At 50.5% G+C, this 23,998-nt stretch overlaps 2 protein-coding genes across 2 annotated transcripts in view; one reads left to right on the top strand and one right to left on the bottom strand.

Moving 5' to 3' along the window:
* Positions 1-18,859, bottom strand: part of LOC148221207 (uncharacterized) — a 34,144-nt gene extending 15,285 nt beyond the window's left edge. The window contains exon 1 of the mRNA XM_088179201.1: positions 18,802-18,859. The gene's annotated coding sequence lies outside the window, so the exon portion shown is untranslated. The remainder of the gene's footprint in view (positions 1-18,801) is intronic.
* A 292-nt stretch (positions 18,860-19,151) lies between these two features.
* OAZ1 (ornithine decarboxylase antizyme 1) lies at positions 19,152-22,953 on the top strand. The gene is given in 6 exon segments (XM_014884404.2): positions 19,152-19,337; positions 21,285-21,342; positions 21,344-21,430; positions 21,540-21,712; positions 22,232-22,317; positions 22,422-22,953. Coding segments are annotated over 6 exon segments (651 nt in total). The 5' UTR covers positions 19,152-19,221; the 3' UTR covers positions 22,553-22,953.
* The last annotated feature ends 1,045 nt before the right edge of the window (positions 22,954-23,998 follow it).

Genomic DNA, 23,998 nt, shown 5'->3' with positions numbered 1-23,998 from the left:
CTGGGACCATGTCAGCCCAGCAGCAGAGATGAAGGTTTTGATTCCCCATCAAGGTGATGCAGCTGCAGGGCTCCCATGGCCCCTCAACCAACCAGAACTGGTCAGGAACCCCAGCCCTGGCCATGCACTCACCCACTGAGCCCTCCAGACTCCCCCACTGACCCTCCTGGATCCGGCCTGGGGCAGTGGAAGGTGTCCCTGCCATGGCAGGGGTGGGATGAGATGGAATTTAAGGTCCCTTCCAACCCAAACCATTTTGGTTCCTGTGATCTCTTGTCTTGGCACTCCTCAAGCGACCAGTGAAGATTCCAGGACTTTGCAGATCCCAACAAGAGGAGCAAGGACCTGGATCCAGCTGTAGGCTCTGTCCTGGGAAAGAAATGGAGGCAGAGGATCTCCCAGCCCCACTTTGGCTCAGCTGCCCTCGAGTGGTGCCTCTGGGTTCCAGGGAAGCTCTTTAAGGGACACTAAGGGACATTAAGTTGCCAACACAGCTCCAAGATCAGTGTTTAAACACTACTACCCACACTTCCCCCATTCCCTCCTCCTCTCCCCACCTGTGCCCAGCCTGCCTCAGCTGGGAGGGACCAAACCAAAACCAGCTGAGTCCTTTTGCTGTTTTCTTTGACTGTTTCACTGAAATATCCACCACAGACTGAAAGAATTCCCTCCTTGAGTCCAAAGCCAGGCCCCAAGTGAGACACTGAAATCCACGAGGATGTTTTTCCATTAGAAATGCTGCAGGAGTCTCAGGCATCAGCATCCCCCAAATCCAAACCCCACATCTGCCAGGCTCAGGGAGGAGCCAGGTCCTGCAGGTCACAGTCCCTGAGCCAGCCTCGGGTCCCTGCAGTGCTGTAGGTGGTTTCCTGTTCTAGATATCCAAGGATTTCAACAGGAGAGGAGAGGAGAGGTCACGTCCTCTCCACCCACCTCTGCCCTGCAGAGAAGTGGGACACCAGCCCCTTGTGGTGTTGGTGGATTTCACACACCACCCAAGCCAGGGAGATTTAACACCTTTTTTAACACCCATCTCCACCAGCCTGCTGGTTATTCCCACCCTGCACAATGCCAGGAAGGTGCTGCAGGAATTCTGGGGGGGAAGGGGCAATTCTCCCTTTTCATACTCACAGAAACCATCCCCATCTGGGGGACAAAACCCCCTCACATTGCTGGGATCTGCTCTGCAGATTTCTGGGATCTTCACCATTGGGATCTTCTGTCCTACAGCAAGCAGGAACAGAGAACCATGGAATCATCAAAGTGGGAAAAGATTTTTAAGATCAGGTCCAATCATCAACCCACCACCATGGCCACCACTGAGCCACATCCCCAAGTGCCACATCCACACGTTTTTGGAACGCTCCCAGACAGACACTGTGGTGGCCCAGCAGGTGATGAGAAGAGAATGAGGAAGAAACCTGGAGAATGAGGAAGAAACCTGGAGAAAGCGGTGTCAGAATGCCACTGGGAGTGTTTTGCTCCTGCACTGGGAGGTGAATGATCTCACCAGAGAAGCATCAAAGCCTCTCTGCAGGTGAATGAGCAGCAGAGCCAGGCTGGGAACCCAGGACAAGCCAGGACAGGCTGTGGCACAAGGAAGAGCCGGGATTTTGGCCACGGGGAGCTCGACGCCCTGAGCTGCCCCGTGGGAATTCCTTTTACACTCAGGCTGGGGAGGAGCCTGCCTGAGTAATTGCTCCATGGCAGGTCCAAGAAGTGAATAATATTCCAAGAATAAAGGTTAAAAGCCTGGAGACTCCAATGAAAGGTGCTCTATAAATAGGATGAAGTAGGCAGAGCAGTGGGAATAACAGGAGAAAAAACTTGATGTGGAAAAGGGCAGGGAAGGATGTGACACCCACAGTGGGACTGGACATGGGCTGGCTCTGCAGAACAGATCTTATACATGTGTTTATCAAAAAAACAAATTTGGGCACCCCTCAGAGGGCATCTTGTGCCTGTTGGGAACTGCTGGACCATCCTGCCCCAGCAATGTGGGATTTGTCCTGGGACAGGGCAGCAGCAGGACAGGAGGTGAAATTTGGGGTTGCTCCAAACACCATGACATGGGACAACTTCTGCTGTGCCCAAGGGAACTGGAGGAATTTCCTTTCCCATTTTTGTCACCCATTCCCATGTCCCTGGGTGGGACGAGGGGGTGAAGGGACACTGACAATGTGGCACAGGCAGTGCCCTACATCAGCCTCTTCCACTCCTATGGGAAAATCACCCTCCCAGGGATGTTTATCCTTCCTTCCAGTTCATCTGTTGCTGGTTGGTGTTTCTACAGGTATCAGGAGGAGGGGTGAGATCGCAGCACAATTTATAACAAAAACCACGTTGGTTCTTTAAAAAATAATAACTTTTCTGCAGAACTGAGCTGTAAAGGAGCCAAAGCTGCTCAGAGGCCTCAGAGGATGTCACTGTGCAAATGTCAGCTCGGGGCTTAAGGCAGCAAAAAGCCTTGCCAGGGAATTGCTGTGATGCAGGGATGATGCTTGGAAAGATCATTCTGTGTTTGCAGGAATCCCCTGCAGCCCCACAGCTCTGCCTGCAGCTCTTGGTCACCTCGGAGAGGGAGAGAAAAGCAAGAAAAATGGAAGGGCACAAGAGCAAATGGTGCAAATGGCAAAGCTTCCCCAGGAGGAAAGGCTGAAGAGAGGGAAATGTCAGCTTGGAAGAGAAACAACAACCGCAAGGGAGCTCTGGAGAAGGAGCAGTTTCCCTCTAATCCACAAAGCACAGAAATTTGGGTCCAGATGTAACTGGAAAGCCAGGTTGAAATCCAGCAAAGGTCTTTTCCTAGAATCTCCATGGAATCTCTTCATGGAATATCCTGAGTGGGAAGGGATCATTGAGTGCAGCCCCTGTCCCTGCACAGACCCCCCAACAATCCCACCCTGAGCATCCCTGAGAGCGCTGTCCAAACGCTCCTGGAGCTCTGGCAGCCTTGGGGCCGGGACCATTCCCTGGGGAGCCTGGGCAGTGCCCAGCACCCTCGGGGGGAAGAACCTTTCCCTGAGCTCCATGCCAAGCCCTGGCACAGCTCCAGCCCTTCCTGGGCTCCTGGCCCTGGCCCAGAGCACAATTCAGTGCCTGCAGACCTGTAAGGGACTCATGGATCTCACTGCTGTGGGATGTGGCTGCAGCCAAGTGTTCTGTACTTTGGGAAAGGGTTTAAAACACACCTGGAGGAAGGATCTGTGAAATCAGACTCTGGAGTCCTAATTAATACTTGAGAGCCCAAATTCAGACTCCAGAGCCCAAAGCTGGGCAAGTTGGTCACTCTTCTGCCCGGCCCAGCCTTTCCCCCTGACTCCCAGTTCCAGGGCAGATCCAGCAAAGGCAGATGATTTACAGGAGCTCTGGAATTGTGTGCAAGGTTAGAATTGGGCCCAGATCTGCACATCAAAACAGATTCCCCATAAATTACCCTGTTAATGCTTTTCATAAAAGTTTCACAGGGGGAGGATTCAAGAGGAACCTGTAATATTTAATTAAAGGGGAGAAAAGGATCCCGCTGTGAAAATCTCAATCCCATGCCAAGCTCATCACTGACTTGATTTATGGGACATAAACAGGCCAGAAAATGGCACAAGTGGGAAAGTTGAGGAACTTCTGCCAATGTGAGATACAAAGATGTGCAAAGGGAAGGGGATTTAAAAACGAAGTGAGGCAAAGATGGACGTGCAACAAGAAAACAGGGAATAAACTCCTGGGCACAGGATGGGAGGATCCAGCCTAGATCCAACCTCCAGCTGCTCTTTTTGCTCCTACCCTGAGTTTTTCCTCTTCGCATGAAGGTCAGTGCCATGAAATTCCTTATTGCTTAAATGTCCTGTGTCCTTCAGGCTGGAATCCCACATGGAAAAGTGTCAAGGCTGCAGTGTTGGTGACACAGACACTGCTCTGACTCTGGAACTGACAGAATGACTCTGAATTTTCACAGTTCCACCCCACCCATTGCCAGGGGAACCTTTCTCCAGTTTTGCTGAGGTTTCCCTGCCCTGCTCACCCCTCTCAGTGTAACAGTGCCCATGGTGGGACACAATATGTGCCCAGAAAGGGATTCCTGGTGTTATTCACATGGAAAAAATGCAGTGGGATTGCTCCAATCCTGGAACTAACTGGTCCCATGATCTCAGTTCATGATTCTTGATTCCTGAGTGGAAGAATTTCCAAAAGTCAGGAGGGAGAGGCTGCTGGGTTTGTGGGGAAGGGACAGGGAGTCTGCAGTGAGAGACTGCTGGGAAAGAGATTGGCTTGGAGAGAGCTCAGCTGAGCCTGGCTCCCCACACCATCATTCCAGAGCAAACCAGGGAACTGGGACCCCGAGAGCCACAGGAACCTGCTGCTGGAAATGCCTTTGATGAGGAGTTCACCAGCCACTACCCAGAGCAGCTCCCCACTAACAGGGAAAAGAAGGAAGTGAGAAATTCAAAGGCAGGAGGGAGGAGAGGTCACTGCAGAGCTCCTCCAGCTCAGCAGCAGTTTCACAAATGCTTTAAAGAACTTGAAATAAAACATTTTCAACACCACTTCCTGCTGGCCTGACCAGGCCTGGCCACTGCAGAGAAAGCTCAAAGCTCAAGGTTTTGGGAAAAAAAGATTAACAAATACAGAGGAATGCCAGGAGCAGCTCCCTGGTTGTACATGGAGATGCCTCCAGCTGCTTGGATGATCCCTGTGGGTCTCTCCCAGCTGAGAGAATCATGGAATGTATATTCCATGATTCTACAATTCCTCCTACCTTTGGTCACTGTCAGATTCAGCTTTGTTGCAAAATCAAAGCTGAATTTGAGTGAAGGAAATCTCCAAGGCAGTCAGGTGGCTCCTGTCACATCCCACAGGCAGCCCCAGCTGAGGACCTGGAATGTTCCACCTCCTTGGGAAGAGGCTCTCACTGAGTTTTGGAGATACCAGGGGCACAAGAGGGATTTCAAAGTAGAAGAAAACAAAACAGAAAAGCAAAAATACAAGGAAAAAAGCTCAACCCAAGTCCCTCAGGTGCAAAAGGTGCTGTAGGAGACAGGAACAACTCTGCATGATCCACTTTCATATTCCCAAAACCAAGAATCATGTGTGATCCACTTTCACATTCCCACAACCAGGATTCATCCTTGATCCACCCAGCCTGGGACTCCATTCCTTTAACTCCATCCCTTCCACAGCCAAGCCTCTGCCTTCCTCCTTTGGAAGTGCCTGGCTATGGCAGCGACTGCTCAGTCAAACTTCAATATCTGATTTTCCCCTGGTTTTTAGGGACAAAACCAGGCCAAGCACAGAGCCAGCTCCTGGGAATGTTTCTGCCCTGAGCTTTCCCACCTCCATCCCGGCAGTGCAGCTGGGGCTGGGGTGTGTCCCACAGCACCAGGGATCCAGCTGGGAATGCAGTGGTGAGGGAAGGAATGGTTTAAAAATAATTTAAGGAAAGGGAGTTAAAAAGTCATCCAAGCCAGCCTCAGTTCCTAAGGGAAGCTTCTCAGCTGTGTAGCCCTGAGATTTTCCTTTTCTTATATCCCAGAAGGTTGTTGGCAGGACCACCAAGAAAATACAAGGAGAGTGAAAGCAGGAGGTAAAGGGAAAAGCTGGGCAGCACTGGGAGCAGAGGGAGGGAATGTAAAAGGAAGAAGGAAAAGAATTGGGGACGTGGGCGAGAAAACGAGCCAAAAAATCTGGTTAAAAAGGCAACGTCTGAAAAAGGCAATGAAAGGAAAACGGAGCAGCCCAGCAAAGCAAACCCCTGGGGAAGGGACAGCCCGGGCAGCCTCGGAGGACGGGAGTCATGGGAAGGGGGACGGACCCACAGCCTGCAGGATGGGGACTGTGTCCCTATCCTTGTCCCTGTCCCTGTCCATTCCTGCCCTCCCCTGCCCAGGGAATGCCCCCGATGCTCCAGAGGAGCTCAGGGATGGAGCACAGCCCCCGCGGGAGTGGGACCAGCACACGGCCACCCCTCCCATCTGCTTCTCCTTGTGCCAGATGGGCAGGGGAGGGAGGGGGGGAGGGATGGGGGATGGAGCCGCATCGCTGCCGTGGCAGGGACTCATTTCTTCCTATTCTTTTCCCAGCGACATTTAAGCGGCTGGCTCCAAAACCCTTCCTGATTGTTGTGCTTGCCCCAGCGACACCAAGGCAGGAGCCTTTCAGAAGAAATCATTTAGAGGCAGAGAGAGAAAAAAAGCAGCAGCTCCGACCCCAAAGGCACACACACCTCCCTCCTCCTCCCCCTCCCCGCATGTTTTGGAGCTGCTCGTGCAAAGGGGAGAGCGAACAGGAGTAATTTTCCACGGATGCAGGGAACAATCGAGCCCCGCACGGTTTTTCTGGTTGAAATGCTCCCCTGCAGCAGTTCGTGCTCATCCCCGGCACACAAAGGCGATGCACATGCAGGGACCGGTCGTGTCTTGCTCCAGCCGCCGGTGCCGAGGTGCGGGGGACGGGAGGAGCGGGGGATGCTCCAGCTCCAGCTCCAGCTCCAGCTCCAGCTCCAGCTCCGCTCCCTGGGCAGGGGATCGCTGCAGCCGGCTCTGAGTCAGCCTCGCCCAGCACGGGCACAGCCTCTGCCCTGCCCAGGGACGGGCTGCGGAGGGCAGAGGGGATTGTGGACACACACATTCAGAGAGCTGGGGAATTACAGCTTGGGAATTCTTTTCAGGCCTGGATTTCTCCTGACTCTCAGCTCCATTGCCAGGCTGACAAGCTGACTGCAGCTTCAGTTAGGGAGGAATCTCCCAGGGTGAGAACATGGTAACAAACATCATAAACATTAACCCCTGGTGTCTTTCCCGTGGGACACATCCTGAGGTGCTGTCCCAAGGATGTTTTTCCCAATTGTCCAATGAGCTCCTGTCCTGTCCTGGCTGCACTGACACACTTTAAATCCGGGCTGTCTATACAATAAATTGCCCTTTTTTCCCCAAAGAGCTCCGTGTGTGTTGCTGTCCTTTCTCTCTCTTTGCAGCGCAGTGACCACAGGGGATGGGGCAGCTTTGGCACAGACAGAAGGCACGATGGGTTTGGGGTTTAAGGGCACCATCGTTTTTCATGCAGAGTGTATGGGAGGAAGGAGGCCACTGTGACTTCACAGCAGGGTTTGCTTCAGCCTTGTGCCCGATTTCTCCTGGGATCCAGCCCCCCACTCGCACGGGAGACTCCCTGCCCCATCCAAGGGCTGCTCCTGGGGACAGGGTGTGCTCGTGCTGAGGATGGATCCCGGCTTCAGAGGGGAGCAGGGAGCCCTGGGCACCCTGAGCACCATCCCCCGACAGCCCAAAGGGGGCTGGGCTGGACAAGGCTGGGGCAGGAGCAGGGCCTGGGACTGGGGTCCAAGTCCTGAAGCACAGAAGGCTGAACTCCAAGTCAAGCAAAGCTTTGCCAGGATCCTTTTTCCCCCTTGACCCCTGATTCCCTTCCAATCTCCTTTCAAAGACCTGGAATGGTCTTTGGTGTTGGAAGGGCCCTTAAAGCCCATCCGGTGCCACCCCCTGCAGGGACACCTTCCACTGTCCCAGGCTGCTCCAATCCCAATGTCCAACCTGGCCTGGGACACTGCCAGGGATCCAGGGGCAGCCACAGCTGCTCTGGGCACCCTGTGCCAGGGCCTGCCCACCCTCACCCATCCAATATCCCACCAAACCCTGCCCTCTGACAGTGAAAGCCTTTCCCCCTTGCCCTGTGCCTCCAGCCAGAATCTCTCTTCAGAGGGAGGAATTTCATCCCTGGCTCTGAGCACCACCCTCAGCCCCCTCAGGAGGAAGGTGACAAGGTCTGGGCCCTCAAAAATCCCCTCCCCACGTGTCAAACCTGTGAAAAGATCAGATTTTATAGCCCAGACCTGCCCCAAATAAGAGCTTCAGACTTTTGAAATGAAAAGAACTTTGAAATGTCCCTCCTGGGGCCTGCAGGACAGCAGGAGGCACGGTTTGGTTTGGCAGCTTTGCTTCTCTTGCACATCAAGTCATGGCAGCATTTCTGAGCTCCTCTCCCCTGCGGTGTTCCTGTTAAACCCCCCTGGGAGCATCCAGGGCTCAAGGGACAACACCTCTGGTCTTGTGGGAACCCTGGCAAGAGGACTCTTAGCTCTGGCTGTGAAGAAATATGAAAAGCACTCAGTTTCCACAAAAAAACCCACATCAATTCTTAGTTCCTGATCAAAGATCAGCACACAGGAGCTAAACAGACCCAGACTCCTGCTGGGAGATATCTAAGCAACATTTCTGTGGTGCAGAGTGAGGTTTTGCCAAACTCCTTCCACCTCTATCCTCCTGAGCCAGGGGCTCAGGCAGGGCTGGTTGGGATCCCTTTGCCAGACCACTGGAGGCAGCTTCCAACAGAATATCAAAGCAGAGACCCACAGGGGTCACAGGGTCCAGGGTGAGGATCCAATAGCAACATTAATATGGGATATTGGGCAGGAATTGTTCCCTGGCAGGGTGGGCAGGGCTGGCACAGGGTGCCCAGAGCAGCTGTGGCTGCCCCTGGATCCCTGGCAGTGTCCCAGGCCAGGCTGGACATTGGGATTGGAGCAGCCTGGGACAGTGGAAGGTGTCCCTGCCATGGCAGGGGTGGCACTGGGTGGTCTTTAAGGTCCCTCCAACCTAAAGCATTCCATGATTCCATGATTCTGTGATCCTTGTCAAATCATAACCCTGCCATGTAAATGTGCCAAACTCTTCCCTCCTTGCTCTGCTTGGGTGTTTGTGATTTTTTAGCTCCTTTGCCAACATCCAGCAAATGAATTTAGAAACACTTGGGTTTTACCTAAGAGGTGATGGCACTTAGGTGGTCGTGGAGAGATGCTTTCCATAAATAACTTGTGTGGGAATGATTTTGGATGGCTGAGAGGCTTCCTTGACAAGAAGCAGGGAAAGGAGAAAGAAAGATTTACAGAGGAAAGTCTCAGTTTGCTTTGCCTACCAAAACAAAGGGGTTGGATTGCTACACACAAAAGCACCAAGAGAGAGCCAAGATGCCAATTTAAGCATAAAGACAATGCTGGCATGAAACCAGCCGGGGGAAAATACTGGCTAAAATAAATATAACTGGAATTCAGAAGGAGAGCTCCCAGCTTGTGGAAGGGACACACTGGGGGCTGAAGGGGGAGCTCTGTGCCTTTAGGAATCCTTGGACCACACGTGGACAGCAGGATTGGGCTCAGAAGGTCCCCCCTGCCCTATCCCTCCAACAGCAAACACATTCCACATCCAGGTCTCCAAACTGGGAAGCCAAACCTTGCAGGCAAAGAATGCTCAGTGTGCCCATAAAGCTGCACCAAGAGCTCTTGAAACCTCCCCAGGTGAAAAGTCAGCCCAAGGATTGGGAATGCCTTGGGAACAGGAGCTTTTCCAAGCATTCCAGGGAGCAGGGATCTGGGAGAGCTGCAACAACAGCTGATTTCCAAGGAAAATGAAGGACAGCTTGTTTTCCCAAATCCCAGTTTCCTCCCATTGCATCAGAGCTGTTATACCTGGAGGTCAGGGGAAAAAAAGTCATGGAAAAAAGGCTTCAGTGGAATTAGTAAGTGCTTTGGATGAAAGAAAAGACTTTGGATGTGTCCTGGCTGAATCCAATGAGAACAGACTGGAGAAAAACTGTTCCTGCCTGTGGGAAGTGGGAGATGAACAGCAGCCATGGATTTAAGGGGGAAAATCCCAAATACTTTTTAGTATTGGAAGGGATTGGTAGGGAAATGTTGGCCTCCCTCTCTCTAAAGAGTTTTCTGACCAGGTTTGTCAGGAAGGGTTCCTGAAAAGCCCTTCATTTTTAGGGCAGGATCCTGGGTTATTTGTCCTTCCACAATGGCAACTAACACAACCTGTGACACAAAAGGGGCTTCTCTGACCCCTCTGTCCAAAGCTGGGCACAGAACTGCTGCCAGCAGGGACCCCAAGGACCCTCCACATCCCACAGAGACCTGGGAACACCAGTCCTGGAACAGCTGGAATGCCCTGGTCCCAGCCTTGGTGTCACAGTTTGGACCAGAAAGATCAAGGCTTAATCATATTAATTAACTTCATTTGCACTGCTTTGCACAGAAGCCTCAGGAGAGGCTTGTTGTTAAAATTCTGAGTTTTCTAAGTCCCAGGGACACTGGGAGTGATGATACAAATAACCAGAATTTTGGTGCCATTGTGTTGTGTGACAATGACAGGGGTGGCTCCTGTGGTCCATCACCACCACCCCGAGAATGATAAAATCAATCCAGTTCTCTATAAACTGATATCCTGCAGCCACCTCCATAACATGGGGAAAAGCAGGAATATTCCTGATCACAGTTAAAATTGCAGAACATAAACCTGACAATGCCAAACAGTGAGGAAACCATGGGAAAACAAGCCAAATATGATAGAAAAGAGAATTAAACATGATTATCACTGCCAAAGTGATCTCCCCTGCTTTTAAAGGCGACAAAGAGATTAAAAAAATAAATAAGGGTAGCTGAGGTAGGATTAGGACAGATAATTTAGATTAAAATGAACATTTTGCTTTGGAACATTATTTAATTATTATTATTTAAAGGAGACTTTTCAAAGCGACCTGAATTTCTCCCAGTCCATTTTTCCCAGAGAAGGGAGGGAGAGCCAGAGCAGCTCCCAATCCCCAGGGACCTGGGGCAGCTCCTGCTGGAATCCCAGCTCCAAAGGGGCTGCAGGGGTCACAGGGACCTAAACACAAACCACAGACCTGTGCTCCCTGTCTCAGGAATACCCAGGACGCTGTGGATCAGGTTTAACGTTAAGCCCGAGTCCGGGTTTAGCAGAGCTGCAGGGCTGACCTGCTGACTGCCATTGCTTCCTGTCACATCCCGTTCCTTCAGGGATTCCAGGTGAAGTTTTCTTCCCTTATGAACCCAAGGAGGTTGAAGATGGGCTGAGAGTGCCCAGTCCGTGATCCTGGCCCCAGGATGTGGCTGTGGGTGAAGCCAAACAAACAGAGGAATGTCAAGGGGAACGAGGAACTGTGAGCTGAGAAATGAAAGTGCTGCAGGACTAAAGTCCAGGGAAAGGAGCAGGAAGGCAGAGCACCAGCAGAGTCTGGAAAGATTTACTCACTGGACAATCCAACAGGGAAACTCTGACCCAAGAACAAACCTTCTGATCACCCTGTTTTCTGATGAAAACAGATCTCAGAACTAAATCTCAGGTCCAGTTTATTTCCAGTAGTCACAGCCACTCCCAGTCTTCCACACACCTCTGAGGCAGGAGGTTTTCAGCTCATCACCTGAAGTAGCTGGCAAAAGTCACCATGAGCAGGAAATCAAACTAAATAGGTCACAGCTCCAAGCCCGAGCAGTAATTTCAAGGGTCTTTACTTTCCTTATGCCACCTCTTTATCTTCCAGCACTCAGGAAATCTGCTGGTCTCGTTAAGAGTGCAGGGCACGTGCTCAGCTCTGTTGGAAGTGGGGTTTTGCCTTCCCAAAGAAGAGTCAGGGTGTCTGTGTGTGACACACACAGCAGGACACATGGGAATAAAGAGCTCCCTAAAATCTGGTTTCTCTGGAAACACCAGGACAGGCACCACAGGAGAGTGGCTGTGAAGTGCTGCAGTGCTCACCCCTCTCCTCGAGCAATGAACCCTTCAAACGTCAGCTTCTCCCAGAGTTAATGACCAACAGGAGGCAGGGGAAGTTAATCTGTACCTAGAACAGCTTCATAAATAAAACTCTCCGGGAAAACTGGAAAATTCTGGCAGTGAACTAGAGCTGCCTTCATTTTAAAGCCTCCACTCCTGAGTGTGGTGGCAGCCTGGGGGCTCCTTTGATGGCAGTTTGGTGCCAGTCCCTTAGGGAGCACCCAGGCTTTGGACTTTGGTTTGTCATTTCCAGAGCAGGTTTGTCACTTGCTGGGGAGATGCCAAGGCCTACCCAGGCTGGGGGTCTGCTCCCACCCACTTGCAGAGGGGATTTTTGGCTGCAGAGCCTCTGCAGGTCTCTGCAGGGAAGGCTTGTGCTCACCAGAGCTGTCATGCTGCCACCTCTCCCCAGTCTGGAAGTCAGGAGTATTTTTTAAAAAGATGTAAACAAAGGGAAGCTGCTAAGCTGGGCTGATGCTGGCTCCAGCCCTGCTCTCACTGCAGGGATTGCTGACAATCCCAGTACACAGAGCCCTGAGTAAATATTGGTTCAGACACGGATGCAGAGAGCACGAGGCCGCCTGCAGCTCAAAAAACAGCCTGGCCAAAGCAGCTTTCCCCAGGCTGCACCTTCCTGTCCCTCCTGCAGCTCAAAAAACAGCCTGGAAAAATAAATTTTTTACCAAAGTTGGACTTTCCTGTCCCTCCTGCGGCACCCCAAGGGCTGCCCTGGCCCTGAGTTCTGGCCAGTGACAGAATCCACGTGGATTATTCCCAAAATAAAGCAGTGTGGAGCACACAGAGCTAGAAGAAATCCCCCTCTGCCTGTTGGTCTCTGGCTCTCTCTCAGGGTGAACTGGTTCCCTCAGCCCCAACTCTCCAAGGGGTGAGCGTGGGATAGAACTGATTCCAGGCAAAATAACCTTCCCTGCCCTCCAGGCCTGCTCATTTTATTTATGGGAAAATATGCTTGTTAAAGCACTTATCATGCAGGATCTAATGGGGGGGGGAAATCTCCTTTGAGTATCTCCATGTTAATGAGCTGCTGGGTGAAATGTTTCAGCAGGCAAAGCTCACTGTGAGCTCGTTTCTGACAGAGCAGCCTTTGCACAGGTCTTAACGCTCATCCTGCTGGCAGCTGTTTGTTTGGATAACATTTCCAAACGAAATTAGGGGTTACAAAAGCAGAGCTGCACCGTGCACTTCCTCATCCCTGAGGCTGCCTGATCCAAGCACAAGAGGAACTGGAGGAGAACAAGCCAGGCTGTCCCATTCCCCTTCCCAGCAGAGGCAAAGGGATTGTCCTGCAGGGAAACCTCGGATGGTGCTGGATTCTGGTCGGGGGGGAAATGGAACCAAAAAATAAACCCCTAAATCCAGCACACAAAGGCTCCAGCAAGCAAGAGAAGGAAGGAAAATGTTCATGGAGGAATTGCAGGGAGCCTGAAATGCTGATCGTGATGGGATGGATTGTGGAGGGGTTTGCAAAGGGTTTGCTCAGGACCCCAACGCCCTCTCCATGCAAACAGGAGGGACAGGGACATCCCCTCCCCAAATTAACTCCCCTCTGTGACTCCTCAGCAAGAACCAGAGCTCCATCACCTCGGGGTAAGTCGGGAGAGAGGCTGGAGCTGAGCTGCCTCTGGCCCAGCAGAAACGAAACAGAAAATGGGGAGGGGAAGGGAGGTTGCTGCAATGTCTCTCACTTGATTGTGCTGCAACCACCTCCAAATTCCTCAGGGCCATTTGTTCATAACTGGCAGCAACAGCCAGAGAAAAATCAATACAGGAATCAGTGTTGTGGAACATTATCCCTAAATTACAGACCCATAACAACAAAGTGCCCCAGCACACCTCCTTCCCAGAAATCATAAGGTGCCACCCTCTGAGTGTTCCTTGTGGCTCCTGCTCTTGGCCAAGCCCCTTTCCAGCTGATTTCCTGTTCCCACTAAAACCTTCCCCCCTTCTCCCACATTATTTTTATGTGGAAACTGCTCAGTTTGATCCTGCAAACTCAAAAAGAACAACTCAGCCTTTCCCAGTTGCCCAGGTGATGTTGGATTCCACCCCTCATTCAGATAAATGAGAATTTACAGCATTTTAAACATCTATTACCTCATCTGCATTCAATCTCTCTCCATGCCAGCTGTTTTGAAGTGGAAAAACAGAGATCCAAAGTTTTTTTTGGTGAGAGTACAGACTTTTTTTTTTGTTGGCCTGATGACTGTTTTCTTCTACTTCAGTATCTCTCAAAGATCTTGGAAAAATAAATTCTTCCTTGTGCTGGTAAACACCTAAAAATTCTGGCTTCATTTGGCAGAGTCTCCTTCCAGCACAAATGGGTCTGCAGAAAACCTGACCTTCAAATGAAATCATTCTCACAGGGATGACAATGAAAATGAGAGTTTTCCAGCTAGAAAAGGTGTTCTAATTACTTGTCCCACAAAGATCAGAATAGATGCTGACACACTAAAGACTGATTTAGTGGGGGAGTATTTAAAATTAGATAACTGGTACTTAACTGTTACCTGTGAGATGAACCAGAAGTATTAAGGAAGGAGAGGGATAGATTTAAGAGCCATTTTTTAAAATAAGACTTATAATCTGATAAGTTTACAAATAACACTGTCCAGTGTTTTGATAAAGCCTCACAAGCTTTTTGCTATCCTTTGTCTCCACAGAGAGCTGACCAACAGGAACATTTAAATTATTCCATGACTAAAATCAGCTAAATTACAGGGTGAAGTCATCACAGACAATGATTTCTATGAAAACATGGCCTGATGGACATCTCTGCCTCAGCTTCTGTCCTGTTTTGGTGCTTGGCTGCATCTCTAGACACCTCTCAAAACTGCAAGAGCAAGCAGAGTCTTCCTGCAGTGGAATAGAGAGAAAAGACAATCAGATCCACTTGATTTTAAAGCTTGCTTCAAAAAATTAATAAATTAATAAATTTTATTCCCATTTTTGGGGAGGTACTAAATGGGCAATGCTATGCATGGACTGCACATGTTTTGGAAGAGAGCTCATGTTTTTCTCTGTGTTGTTCTTCCCTCATCAGCAAATCAGAGCAGGATGAATTCCCCTGATGCTGCTAAATGCCACAAACATCCATTTCCACGTTCCAGGAGAGCCCTGACAGCGTGATGCAGCAAAGCACAAAACACACAGGGCTTTCTGCTAGTCGTCAAAAAGGATTTTTGTCCCATTCCCCTTCCCTGGAGCTTTGTTGATCCTCTAGAACACACATGCAGGAGCAGCCTCAGCTCCAGCGGTGGCAGAAAACCAGGCAGTAGCAGCAGTTTTTGCAGCTGTGTGTGATTTAATCCTGCTTTAATCACCTAAATGACAGAAGGGTTTATCTTTCCTTCTCGGAATAAATGATGTTCCAGAGCTGTGATTTCAACGTGCAGGATTTCAGAACCTTAGGAAATTTGTGGGTGTTTCAGCTCCTGAACATCTTTCTAAGCACCAATCTTGTGTTATCTGATCACAAACACTTGCACACCTGAAAACACAGGGAAGAGGGAAGACAGTTACTTATCCTACACCCATTTCTTGCTCTAATACATTCACAACAGTTTTCAATCTGCTTTTCTTCCTGTGCTGCCATAAACTCTTCTTCCAGATTATTGCAGAAAGTAAAACCCATAGAAGCTGGACAAAGAATCACTGACTGGTGATTTTAATTACTGAGACCTCTTTTGTGAAAAGAGGGTAAAAAGCAGAAGGAAACAATCAAAGAAAGGAAAATCTGGGAAAATCAACTCCTTGGTTTTTCTCAGCCTGAAACAATTTCAACTTAGATCCCTGACAGAGATTGGCTTGTTGGTGCTTCTGTCCTTTCCTCATTAACTGCTCTGGTTATTGAGTAACTCAGGCTGCACAAGATTCTTTCCCAGGAGGTTTCAGGCAGCCCAGTTGCTGCGACCTGCTTGGGGTAAGAGCACAGAGCAACTGGGAGCTGCTGGGGGCTCTCTGGAGAGCTCCCTCAACAGCTGAGAACTGACCCAAGCTCCTGGCTGTGGGACTGGGAGGGTCCTTGGAAATGCAGTTGTTGGAGAGGGGAAGGCTGTGGTAGCTGCAATGAGGAGGGCTCGGTGTGTTTGAGGACACCTGCACAGGATTTGGGATAAACGTGAGAGATGAGATTCTCTGTTTGCAAAGGTTGTAAAAATGCGATGTAATAAAGAAATAAAGGAGGATCTACAGATGTTGGAGTGTCCAAAGGAGGGACACGGAGCTGGGGAAGCTCTGAGGAGCAGCTGAGGGCACTTGGCTCGTTCAGCTGGAGCAGAGGAGACTGAGGGGAGACTCCTCGGGGGCTGCAGCTCCTCCCGAGGGGAGGCAGAGGGGCAGGGGCTGAGCTCTGCTCTGGGCCAGGGCCAGGAGCCCAGGAAGGGCTGGAGCTGTGCCAGGGCTTGGCATGGAGCTCAGGGAAAGGTTCTTCCCCCCGAGGGTGCTGGGCACTGCCCAGGCTCCCCAGGGAATGGTCCCGGCCCCAAGGCTGCCAGAGCTCCAGGAGCGTTTGGACAGCGCTCTCAGGGATGCTCAGGGTGGGATTGTTGGGGGGTCTCTGCAGGGACAGGGGCTGCACTCATCATCCCTGAGGGATCCAGCTCAGGATATTCCGGGATTCTGTGAATCTTGCCTGTGTGTTGAAAGCTGCTGTGCCACAGCAGAGCTGGGCTGCTCAGACTGTCAGGGTTCACTGCCCCCTAAATTCAGTAATTCCAGGGATTGTGATGCCAAACTGGGAATGCAGCTGGAACAACAACTCTGTACAGAGTTCCTCTGCCACAGGAGGGGCAATCACAGCAAACCAGGGGTGAAAAACCAGCTGGGGATGGCAGCATCTCCAATTGCCTCGGCCATAATCCTCAAATTGTGAGTCAGAAGCTTCTGTGTGAGGATTTACGAATCACTGTCCCTGCTAAAGTGGAAGTTGGGCTATCTCAGCAGAACTGCAGCTGGAACTAATCCCCCGTGGTGTTTAACACAAACCCAGCACAGGTTGGTGGGGCTTGTGCAGAGCACAGAGCTCCCAGAGCTTTCCAGGCACTCAGCTGTGAAATGGAGTGATGGACCATGGAGGTGACAGGGACTCAAAGGGCAAAGCTGTTCCCAGTTCACAGGGAAGAGGAAACAGCTGCAGCACTGATTCCCCTCACACAGAGCCATTATAAGGAATTACAGCCGGATTACTACAGGAATAATAAATGCCATTATTGGAGATAATGAAATCCATCACCGAATGCTAATGTGGCCCTTCCACCCCCTGACACCTCCAGCCCCCAGCAGGAAAACCTTCCTAACACAACACACAAACCAGGAATTGCTAAATCTCCTCTGATGTGCTCCGGATATTCCGGAATTGCAGCTATCCCATTGTTTCAGGTTGGACTCTGGCTAATGCATTAAACAGAAGAGTTTCCCCTCCATAAATCAACACCCAAATCTCGAGGGTGAAGTAAGCACAAGCTCAGTTTATGTCGTGTTCTGAGAGCTAAATGATACCTGCAGCAGGAAAAGGACTTTCCTCCCATCCCTTTTACTTTCCAGGACTCCCAGATTTTTCCCTGGCTTCTCCTCTGAGCTGCAGGAGAGCAGACACTTTGTTCCATCCCGAGTTATCCGAGCAGCTTCAGGACACAAAAGGTGGGTGGAGATTTAGACAATGATCCCTCTGCAAAGTGGAGCCCATCAATCCATTGTGCTCAGAGCTCCTGGACGGGGATATTTTCAAGCAAATAAAAATAAGGTAGTAATGAAATCCCCTAAGAAATGGCCAAATGCAGCTCTGGCAGCTGCAGGGAATAAAACAGGTGTCTTGTGGCCCGAGTTGATGAAGAAAAAAGAAATGCAGCCATCTACAAGTTTTTTTAATAGAGAATTACGATTTTTAAAAACCATTACAATGTATCTTTAGCAGTTTTCTTTGGTTCTATAAACACCTTTCTCCACTTAACTTACAAGGCATCCCTGCCTGCAAACACCATCACTCACACCATTATTTGGAGTTCTCTTTCCATACAGGATAAAATCCACTGCTCAGGATGTGCCTCTGCCTTGGTTTTCAGGCTGAAATTGTCAGAAACAGCTCAGCCAAAGATCCATGCCCAAACCCATGGGAATGACGAGCTATTTAGCTTGTTGTGCACATTTGCTGCTTTAGGATGGATTTTGAAGGCTGACCCTCACCCCTAAGGGGTGAAGCTGTGTTTCCATCAATCCCATCCAGAAGAGCAGTGGGGGTGTCCTGTCTCCAAATTCCCATCCTTTCCTCTGGACTGTTCTTCTTGTGGGACTGCAGAAAGACCCAACCACATCCCCAAGCCTCGGATTTCCAAGCCCCTGGCAGGAGATGGAAAGCAGAGGGCACGGGTTGGCTGTTCTAGGGATGAGCACAACTTCTGCTGGGTTAATAACCAGAGTTTACCCACTTCTTCATGAAGGCACAGCAAAAAAGCCTTTTTAGCCCAAAAGATCATCACTGTCAACCATTCCCCACCCCTAGTCCCCACTGATCCATAAACCAACCGTTCCCCATCCCTAATCCCCTATAAATCCATGATCTAACCATTCCCCATCCCCATTCCCCTATAAATCAACCACTTCCCATCCCTACTCCCTTATAAATCCATGAACCATTCTTTCCTCAGCCCTATTTCACTATCAATCCATGAACCATTCCCTATCCCTATTCTCTATAAATCCATAAACCATCCATTCCTTATCCCTTTTCCACTATAAACCCATAAACTCACTGTTACCCAACCTTATTCCTTTATAAATTCTTGACCTAATTATTCCCCATCCCCATTCCCTTATAAATTCATAAACCAACTATTCCCCATTCCTATTCCCCTATAAACCCATAAACCACAGCCAGGCCAAAGGGGACCAGCCCAAATACTGGACACAAAACCAGGTCACAACCTCAGCCCGACCTTTCAGGGACCCTCCCCACTACTTGTAGGGATTTATTATTAGTTTTTAATTAAAAGTTTCCCTCAGCACCAAGCTTTATGCGAAGCTCCGAGGGCGGCGATGCCCCCGCGGGTCCCACAGGTGGTTGTGCTGCCGCCCCTCCGCTGCTTCCAGCGCCAGGGCTGCACCCGGCGGCTCTGTCCGTGTTTTTCCATCTCTTTCCATGACTCTTCACGTCTCTCCCTCCCTTTGCTCCCTCACATCCCGCTCCTCCCCCGGCCCCCCCGGTTACCTCAGCCGGGCGGGGCGCGGGCGCGGGACTCGAACCGGCGGCTCCGAGGGCAGTGTGGGGTTGCGGATCGCCCGCCGGCCGATGCCCCGCCAGGCCCCGCCCACCGGCGGCGCGCGCAGCCAATCACGCGCCTCTACTCCCCTCCTCCCGTGCAGCACCCCCGGCCGATGTCCCGTCCCCCGGGCTCCACTCAGCCAATAGAAATCCAGATTATCTAATAGACACCTAAACTGTCCAATAGAAGCCGTCTGCCTGTGGGGGGGCGTGGCGCGCGCTGAGGGGCGTGGTCTATAAGTGGGCGTGACAGACGGAGGGTATATAGGGAGGCACTGGGGCCGCGGTGCCATTTTGTGTAGCAGCGCCTGGGGAGAGGGGGGCGGAGGCGGCGGAGGGTTTCGGGGTTCGGACCAGAGCGGCCGGATGGTGAAATCCTCCCTGCAACGGATACTCAACAGCCACTGCTTCGCTAGAGAGAAAGAGGGGAATAAAAGCACCATCATGCCCGCTGTGCTGAGCCTCAGTACCGGACAGAGCAGGTGAGGCGCCGCGGCCTCCCTCAGCCTCGCACCGCTGGGCACTCGCTGCCTCCTTCCTCTTCCTCGCCCTCCTTGTCGCCTCCCTGGTGGCCGGAGAGGGGCGGGGGACGCTGCGTGGCCGGCGGGGGAGGGGCGGCCCTGCCCCCGCCGCGCGGGGCAAGGCGGTAGGGGAGGGTGGAAAAACCACAAAAAAAGGGGCGATTTTGAGGCCTCAGCGCTGTCCTGGCCCTGGGAGGGACCCCCGAGGGCATCCCCGGGCTGGGAGAGGCTCCGGGCAGGGCTGGGGGGGGGGGGGGAGGGGGGCGAGGGGAAAACAACAATTAGGTAAAGATATCGAAGGATTGAAGGCTGTTATCCCCTTATGTAACCGGGGATACTCCGCAAAACTAATCGAGGGTAAGAGTGTTAGGAGAGCTGTTGGTTAAAAGCACAAGGGAAAGATTAAACACCACGCACAGGTGCTGGGAAGAAAGAAAATACCTGAATTAAGGTGGCTGGTGTGGAGTGCTGGATGCTCAGGACATCAATCTGCCCTTTCCACCTCGTGTGTGGACTGCGGAAGGAGTTTTTAAGCTGTTTTTATATTTAACTGAAGGTTAAATATGTTTTTTTTTTTCCTCCCTAAGTGCACAGAAACATCACAAAAATATATTTATGGTCGCAAACCTTCCTTCTGCACCACCTTTTTGGGGTAGAGAGGTGAAGTTGTTAAAGATTGCCACAGCACACGTTTGGAAAAGGTTATTTCGGGCTTATTTTGAAGGGAAATTAGAAATGTATAGTTCACAGTCATTCTCAGATAAAAATAGTGTTGGTACTGAAGAAAAAGTCTCTTAAAATAATGGATTGGCGACTTATTTAATTAAAATAACGCATTCTGTTACAGCAAATTTTGTATTTTTAATAAAACTTTGCAATTGTTGTTCTTGCTGTACATCAAAATATAAATATAATTTACCTTCCAGCATATATTTAATCTCTTTGCCCATTCCCAGCCTTTCTAATACGGATTATTCCTCACAAGTTTCAAGCTCGTTAAAAAAAAAAACAAAAACAAAAAACCCAAACCAATCCAAACCCCGCGAGTTGGGTGCGAAGTGTGCAAAATGGTGGATTATTTTGTAGCTGTTTATTCGGATTTGCAAATGGCTGCAGTGGCTGCTGCTGGCACCCGGAGACAGGACGATTGTGAAAATTCCCCCAAGGGCCTCGATTGCTGCATCTGCTGAGATGACGCAACTCAAGAGTGGAGCCTGCGGGTGAAGGATGGTGCAGAGGGAGGGGCCAGCGCTGCTCTGCCACGGGAGGAGTGAAACAGCCTTGAAAAGGATGGGGAGAAACTTAAAAATATTCCTCACACCTTCAGAAATGCAGCGTTTTCCTCCTCCTCGAGTGCTGAGCGTTGTGGAATCGCTCTGAGGAATTCAGTGGGAAGAGGTTTTGGAGGTGTTTTTGGAGGCTTTGCAGAGATTCAGGTGTGGCCTCAGCTCAAGCTGAAAATGCTGGAGGTGGAGACGATTCCCTGGAATTGCCTGGCCTCGAGCTGGGAAGGTCTCTGATGAATATCCCAGGGAAAAGTGAGCCCTGCCTTGCTGGGCTGGGGCTTTGTGCTGCCTGAGACCAAGGAGGGCTGAAAACAGCACATTCCTGCAGGAAGGTTCTTCTCATGAGGTCAGATCAGGCCTGCCCTGGCACAGACACACACCTGGCTCACTCAACCTGAGTATTTTTCATTTCCAAGTGAATCTTCACTCACAGTACTGCAGTGGAAGCTCCCTGGGCACTGTCCCTGTCCTTGCCCCTGCTGTGGAGCTTCCTTTGTCCTCCCACTCGCAGTGGGAGGAGTCCTTTGGCCTAGGTTTGGGTTTTTTTGACACACTTTAAATCCTGGAAGTCCCAGGGCTTTGTCCAAGCCTTCCTGCCTGTCTAACCATGGTCCCTTTGCAGTTCCAGGGTTCCCTTCAATTGCTGTAGTAACCTGGGTCCGGGGCCTCGGTGGTGCTCCTGATGTCCCTCACCCACCCCTGAAGATCCCAGGTGGGCGAGGGAATAGTCAGAGGGATCACAATCTTTCAGCTAATTTATTTTATTCGGTGAGTATGAGGAGCAAACAGCTCTTGGTGAGCTTGACAGCATTCCCCTGTTTCAATCCCTCCTCCAAAAATGAAAGAAAAAATAAATCTGTCCTTCTCCCTGCTGCAGGATAATCGGCTGAATGTCACAGAAGAACTAACACCTAACAACAGGACAAGAATTCTCAATGTCCAGTCAAGGCTTACAGATGCCAAACACATCAGTTGGAGAGCAGTGCTGAACAACAACAACCTCTACATCGAAATTCCCAGTGGTGCTCTGCCTGAGGGGAGCAAGGACAGGTGGGTCAGGGAAAACTTGGCTGTGGGTTAACATGAGGCCTTTCCGTGGGGTGGGAGAACACTTTGCTCTTTGTATTTTCAAAGCTTGAGTTTAATTTTGGTACTTGAGACTCTCTTGTTAGCCTGGTTTCCGGGCTGCAGGCAGAACCAGCCCAAAGTTTGGGATTTCAGGCTGGTTTAGGCACTGAGAATTCCAGGCTGCTTTGAGTCTCTCACTGCAGCTCCTTCAGCTGTGTCACAAACACATTTTCTGTGCCACTGAGGAGTCCTGCCCTTGAGTTCTGCTTGTGTGGTGTGAGGCTGCAGCCTGTGCCTCCTCCGTAGGAATTGCTGTGTGGATTGGCTCTCAGGGCCCTGCTAACTTTCTCTCTGAAGAAGCATTCAGACAATGCTCAGGGTGGGATTGTTGGGGGGTCTGTGCAGGGCCAGGGGCTGCAATGATCATCCCTGAGGGTCTCTCCCATCCCAGGACATTTCCCCTTATCCACAGACCCTGAGCCCCTGGTGTTTCTCTTGCAGCTTTGCTGTTCTTCTCGAGTTTGCTGAAGAACAGCTCCGAGTTGAGCACGTGTTCATCTGTTTCCACAAAAACAGAGATGACAGAGGTGGGTGTTCTCTGCACATTCAGACACATTAAATTCCTTTTGATGGAAATTTAAGATTTTTTTTCAGTATCCCGTGGGTGAAACCTGTCTCCTTTATTTTCTAGCTGCACTGCTCCGTACTTTCAGCTTTTTGGGCTTTGAGATTGTGAGACCAGGGCATCCCCTTGTCCCCAAGAGACCAGATGCTTGCTTCATGGCCTACACGTTTGAGAGAGACTCAGCAGAAGAAGACTAGATTGCAATGTTTGCCTCTTTAGAGCTTTCTTGTTGTCTATAAAGATGATTCTGTAGAAATTTTGTCAACATCTTATTCCAGTCTATCTTAACTCTTGTACGAAACCTTGTGTGACCCAGCTGCTTTGGTGGTGAGATGTTGAAAATTTCAGACTCCACATCTTTCTCTGGATTTTTGTGCGCATGTTGTGGTTGTGCAAAAATAAATGCTCCCTCCAAATTTAGCAGTATATTTCTTGAAGTTTAATATTGTGTTTGTGATACTGAAGTATTTGCTTTAATTCTAAATAAAAATTTATATTTTACTTTTTATTGCTGGTTTTAAGCTGTTTAAAGACTTGCACTCTTGAAGAGGTGGCTCTGGAACTGCCCCAACCATTAAAGTTGCAGGTGTGGAAAGGCTTTGCTCGTTCTTTGCTTCACTGGAACTCATGGATGTGCTCTGACAGGGCTTGAAATAATCCAGCAATCCTGGAAAAGTCTAGACTTCTAGTGAATAATTAGCAGGTGTGGTAATTGGGACCAGTGATTCCCTGCTCTGCCAGTGTTTTGTAGGATATTCAGGGCGTGATTTGGTTGGGAAGTCTCGAGTGGAACACGATCAGCTCAGCCCATGGCTGCTTTAAATACCAAATACGCAAATTAAATACCTGGAATTTTAGTGTTCACATAACAGTGCAGCCTTTCCAGTGTGCCGGGTGACTCCAGGAATTCTGGCTGTGAGCTGGGAAGGTTTGTGGCACTCCTGCAGCTCAGTGGTGCCACTGAGGCTGGCCAGGCTTCTTGGGGGTGGGGGGGGGGCTGTGCTGGGGCTGCTCAGACACCCCTCGGTGCTCAGGATGGTGAGCAGGGGGGGGAAAGGGCTCCTTGTGATGCTGGAATTAACAAATCTTGAAGGTACAACAAATAAGTGTCCAAAGGAGATGAGCTTTAAAGTGTGGTATTTCCATGTTTGTAGTACTTGCAGGCTTGTTTGGCACTGTTGGAGATGAAGAATCTTTCCTCTATAAAACCTTGGAGCAGGGAATCCCTGGGATGGGTTTATTTCACCAGGTGTGAGTAGAAGTCTCTGAGTGGGGCCCTGGGAGATCTGAGTGCTGTGAAATGTGTGGGAGTTTAAAGTTTCCCCCACAGCCCATCCCTGGGCTCAGCAGTGCTGAAATCCCATGGAACACACGGAAAATTCCCTGAAACTCCTCGGAGATGCAGCACAGAATGACCTGGGGGTGTGTGAGCAGTGATGTGGTGCAAAGTGGGGGCTCTTGCTGGGCCCTTTAATTGGCTTTTCCCAATTCTCTTGTAGCCCTACAAATGTGCTCGTCCTGCAGGGATTTTTGGAAGGCCAGTGACTCTGGGAAACTGCAGGAAGCTGAGCTGGGGGAGGTTTGGGATGGAGCTCAGGGCAAGGTTCTTCCCCCCGAGGGTGCTGGGCACTGCCCAGGCTCCC

This window comes from Sturnus vulgaris, chromosome 26 (genome assembly GCF_052056855.1).
Source record: "Sturnus vulgaris isolate bStuVul1 chromosome 26, bStuVul1.hap1, whole genome shotgun sequence".
Taxonomy (NCBI): Eukaryota; Metazoa; Chordata; class Aves; order Passeriformes; family Sturnidae; genus Sturnus; species Sturnus vulgaris.
The sequence above is the reverse complement of the archived record's forward strand: the minus strand, read 5'-3'. Positions and strand labels throughout refer to the sequence as shown.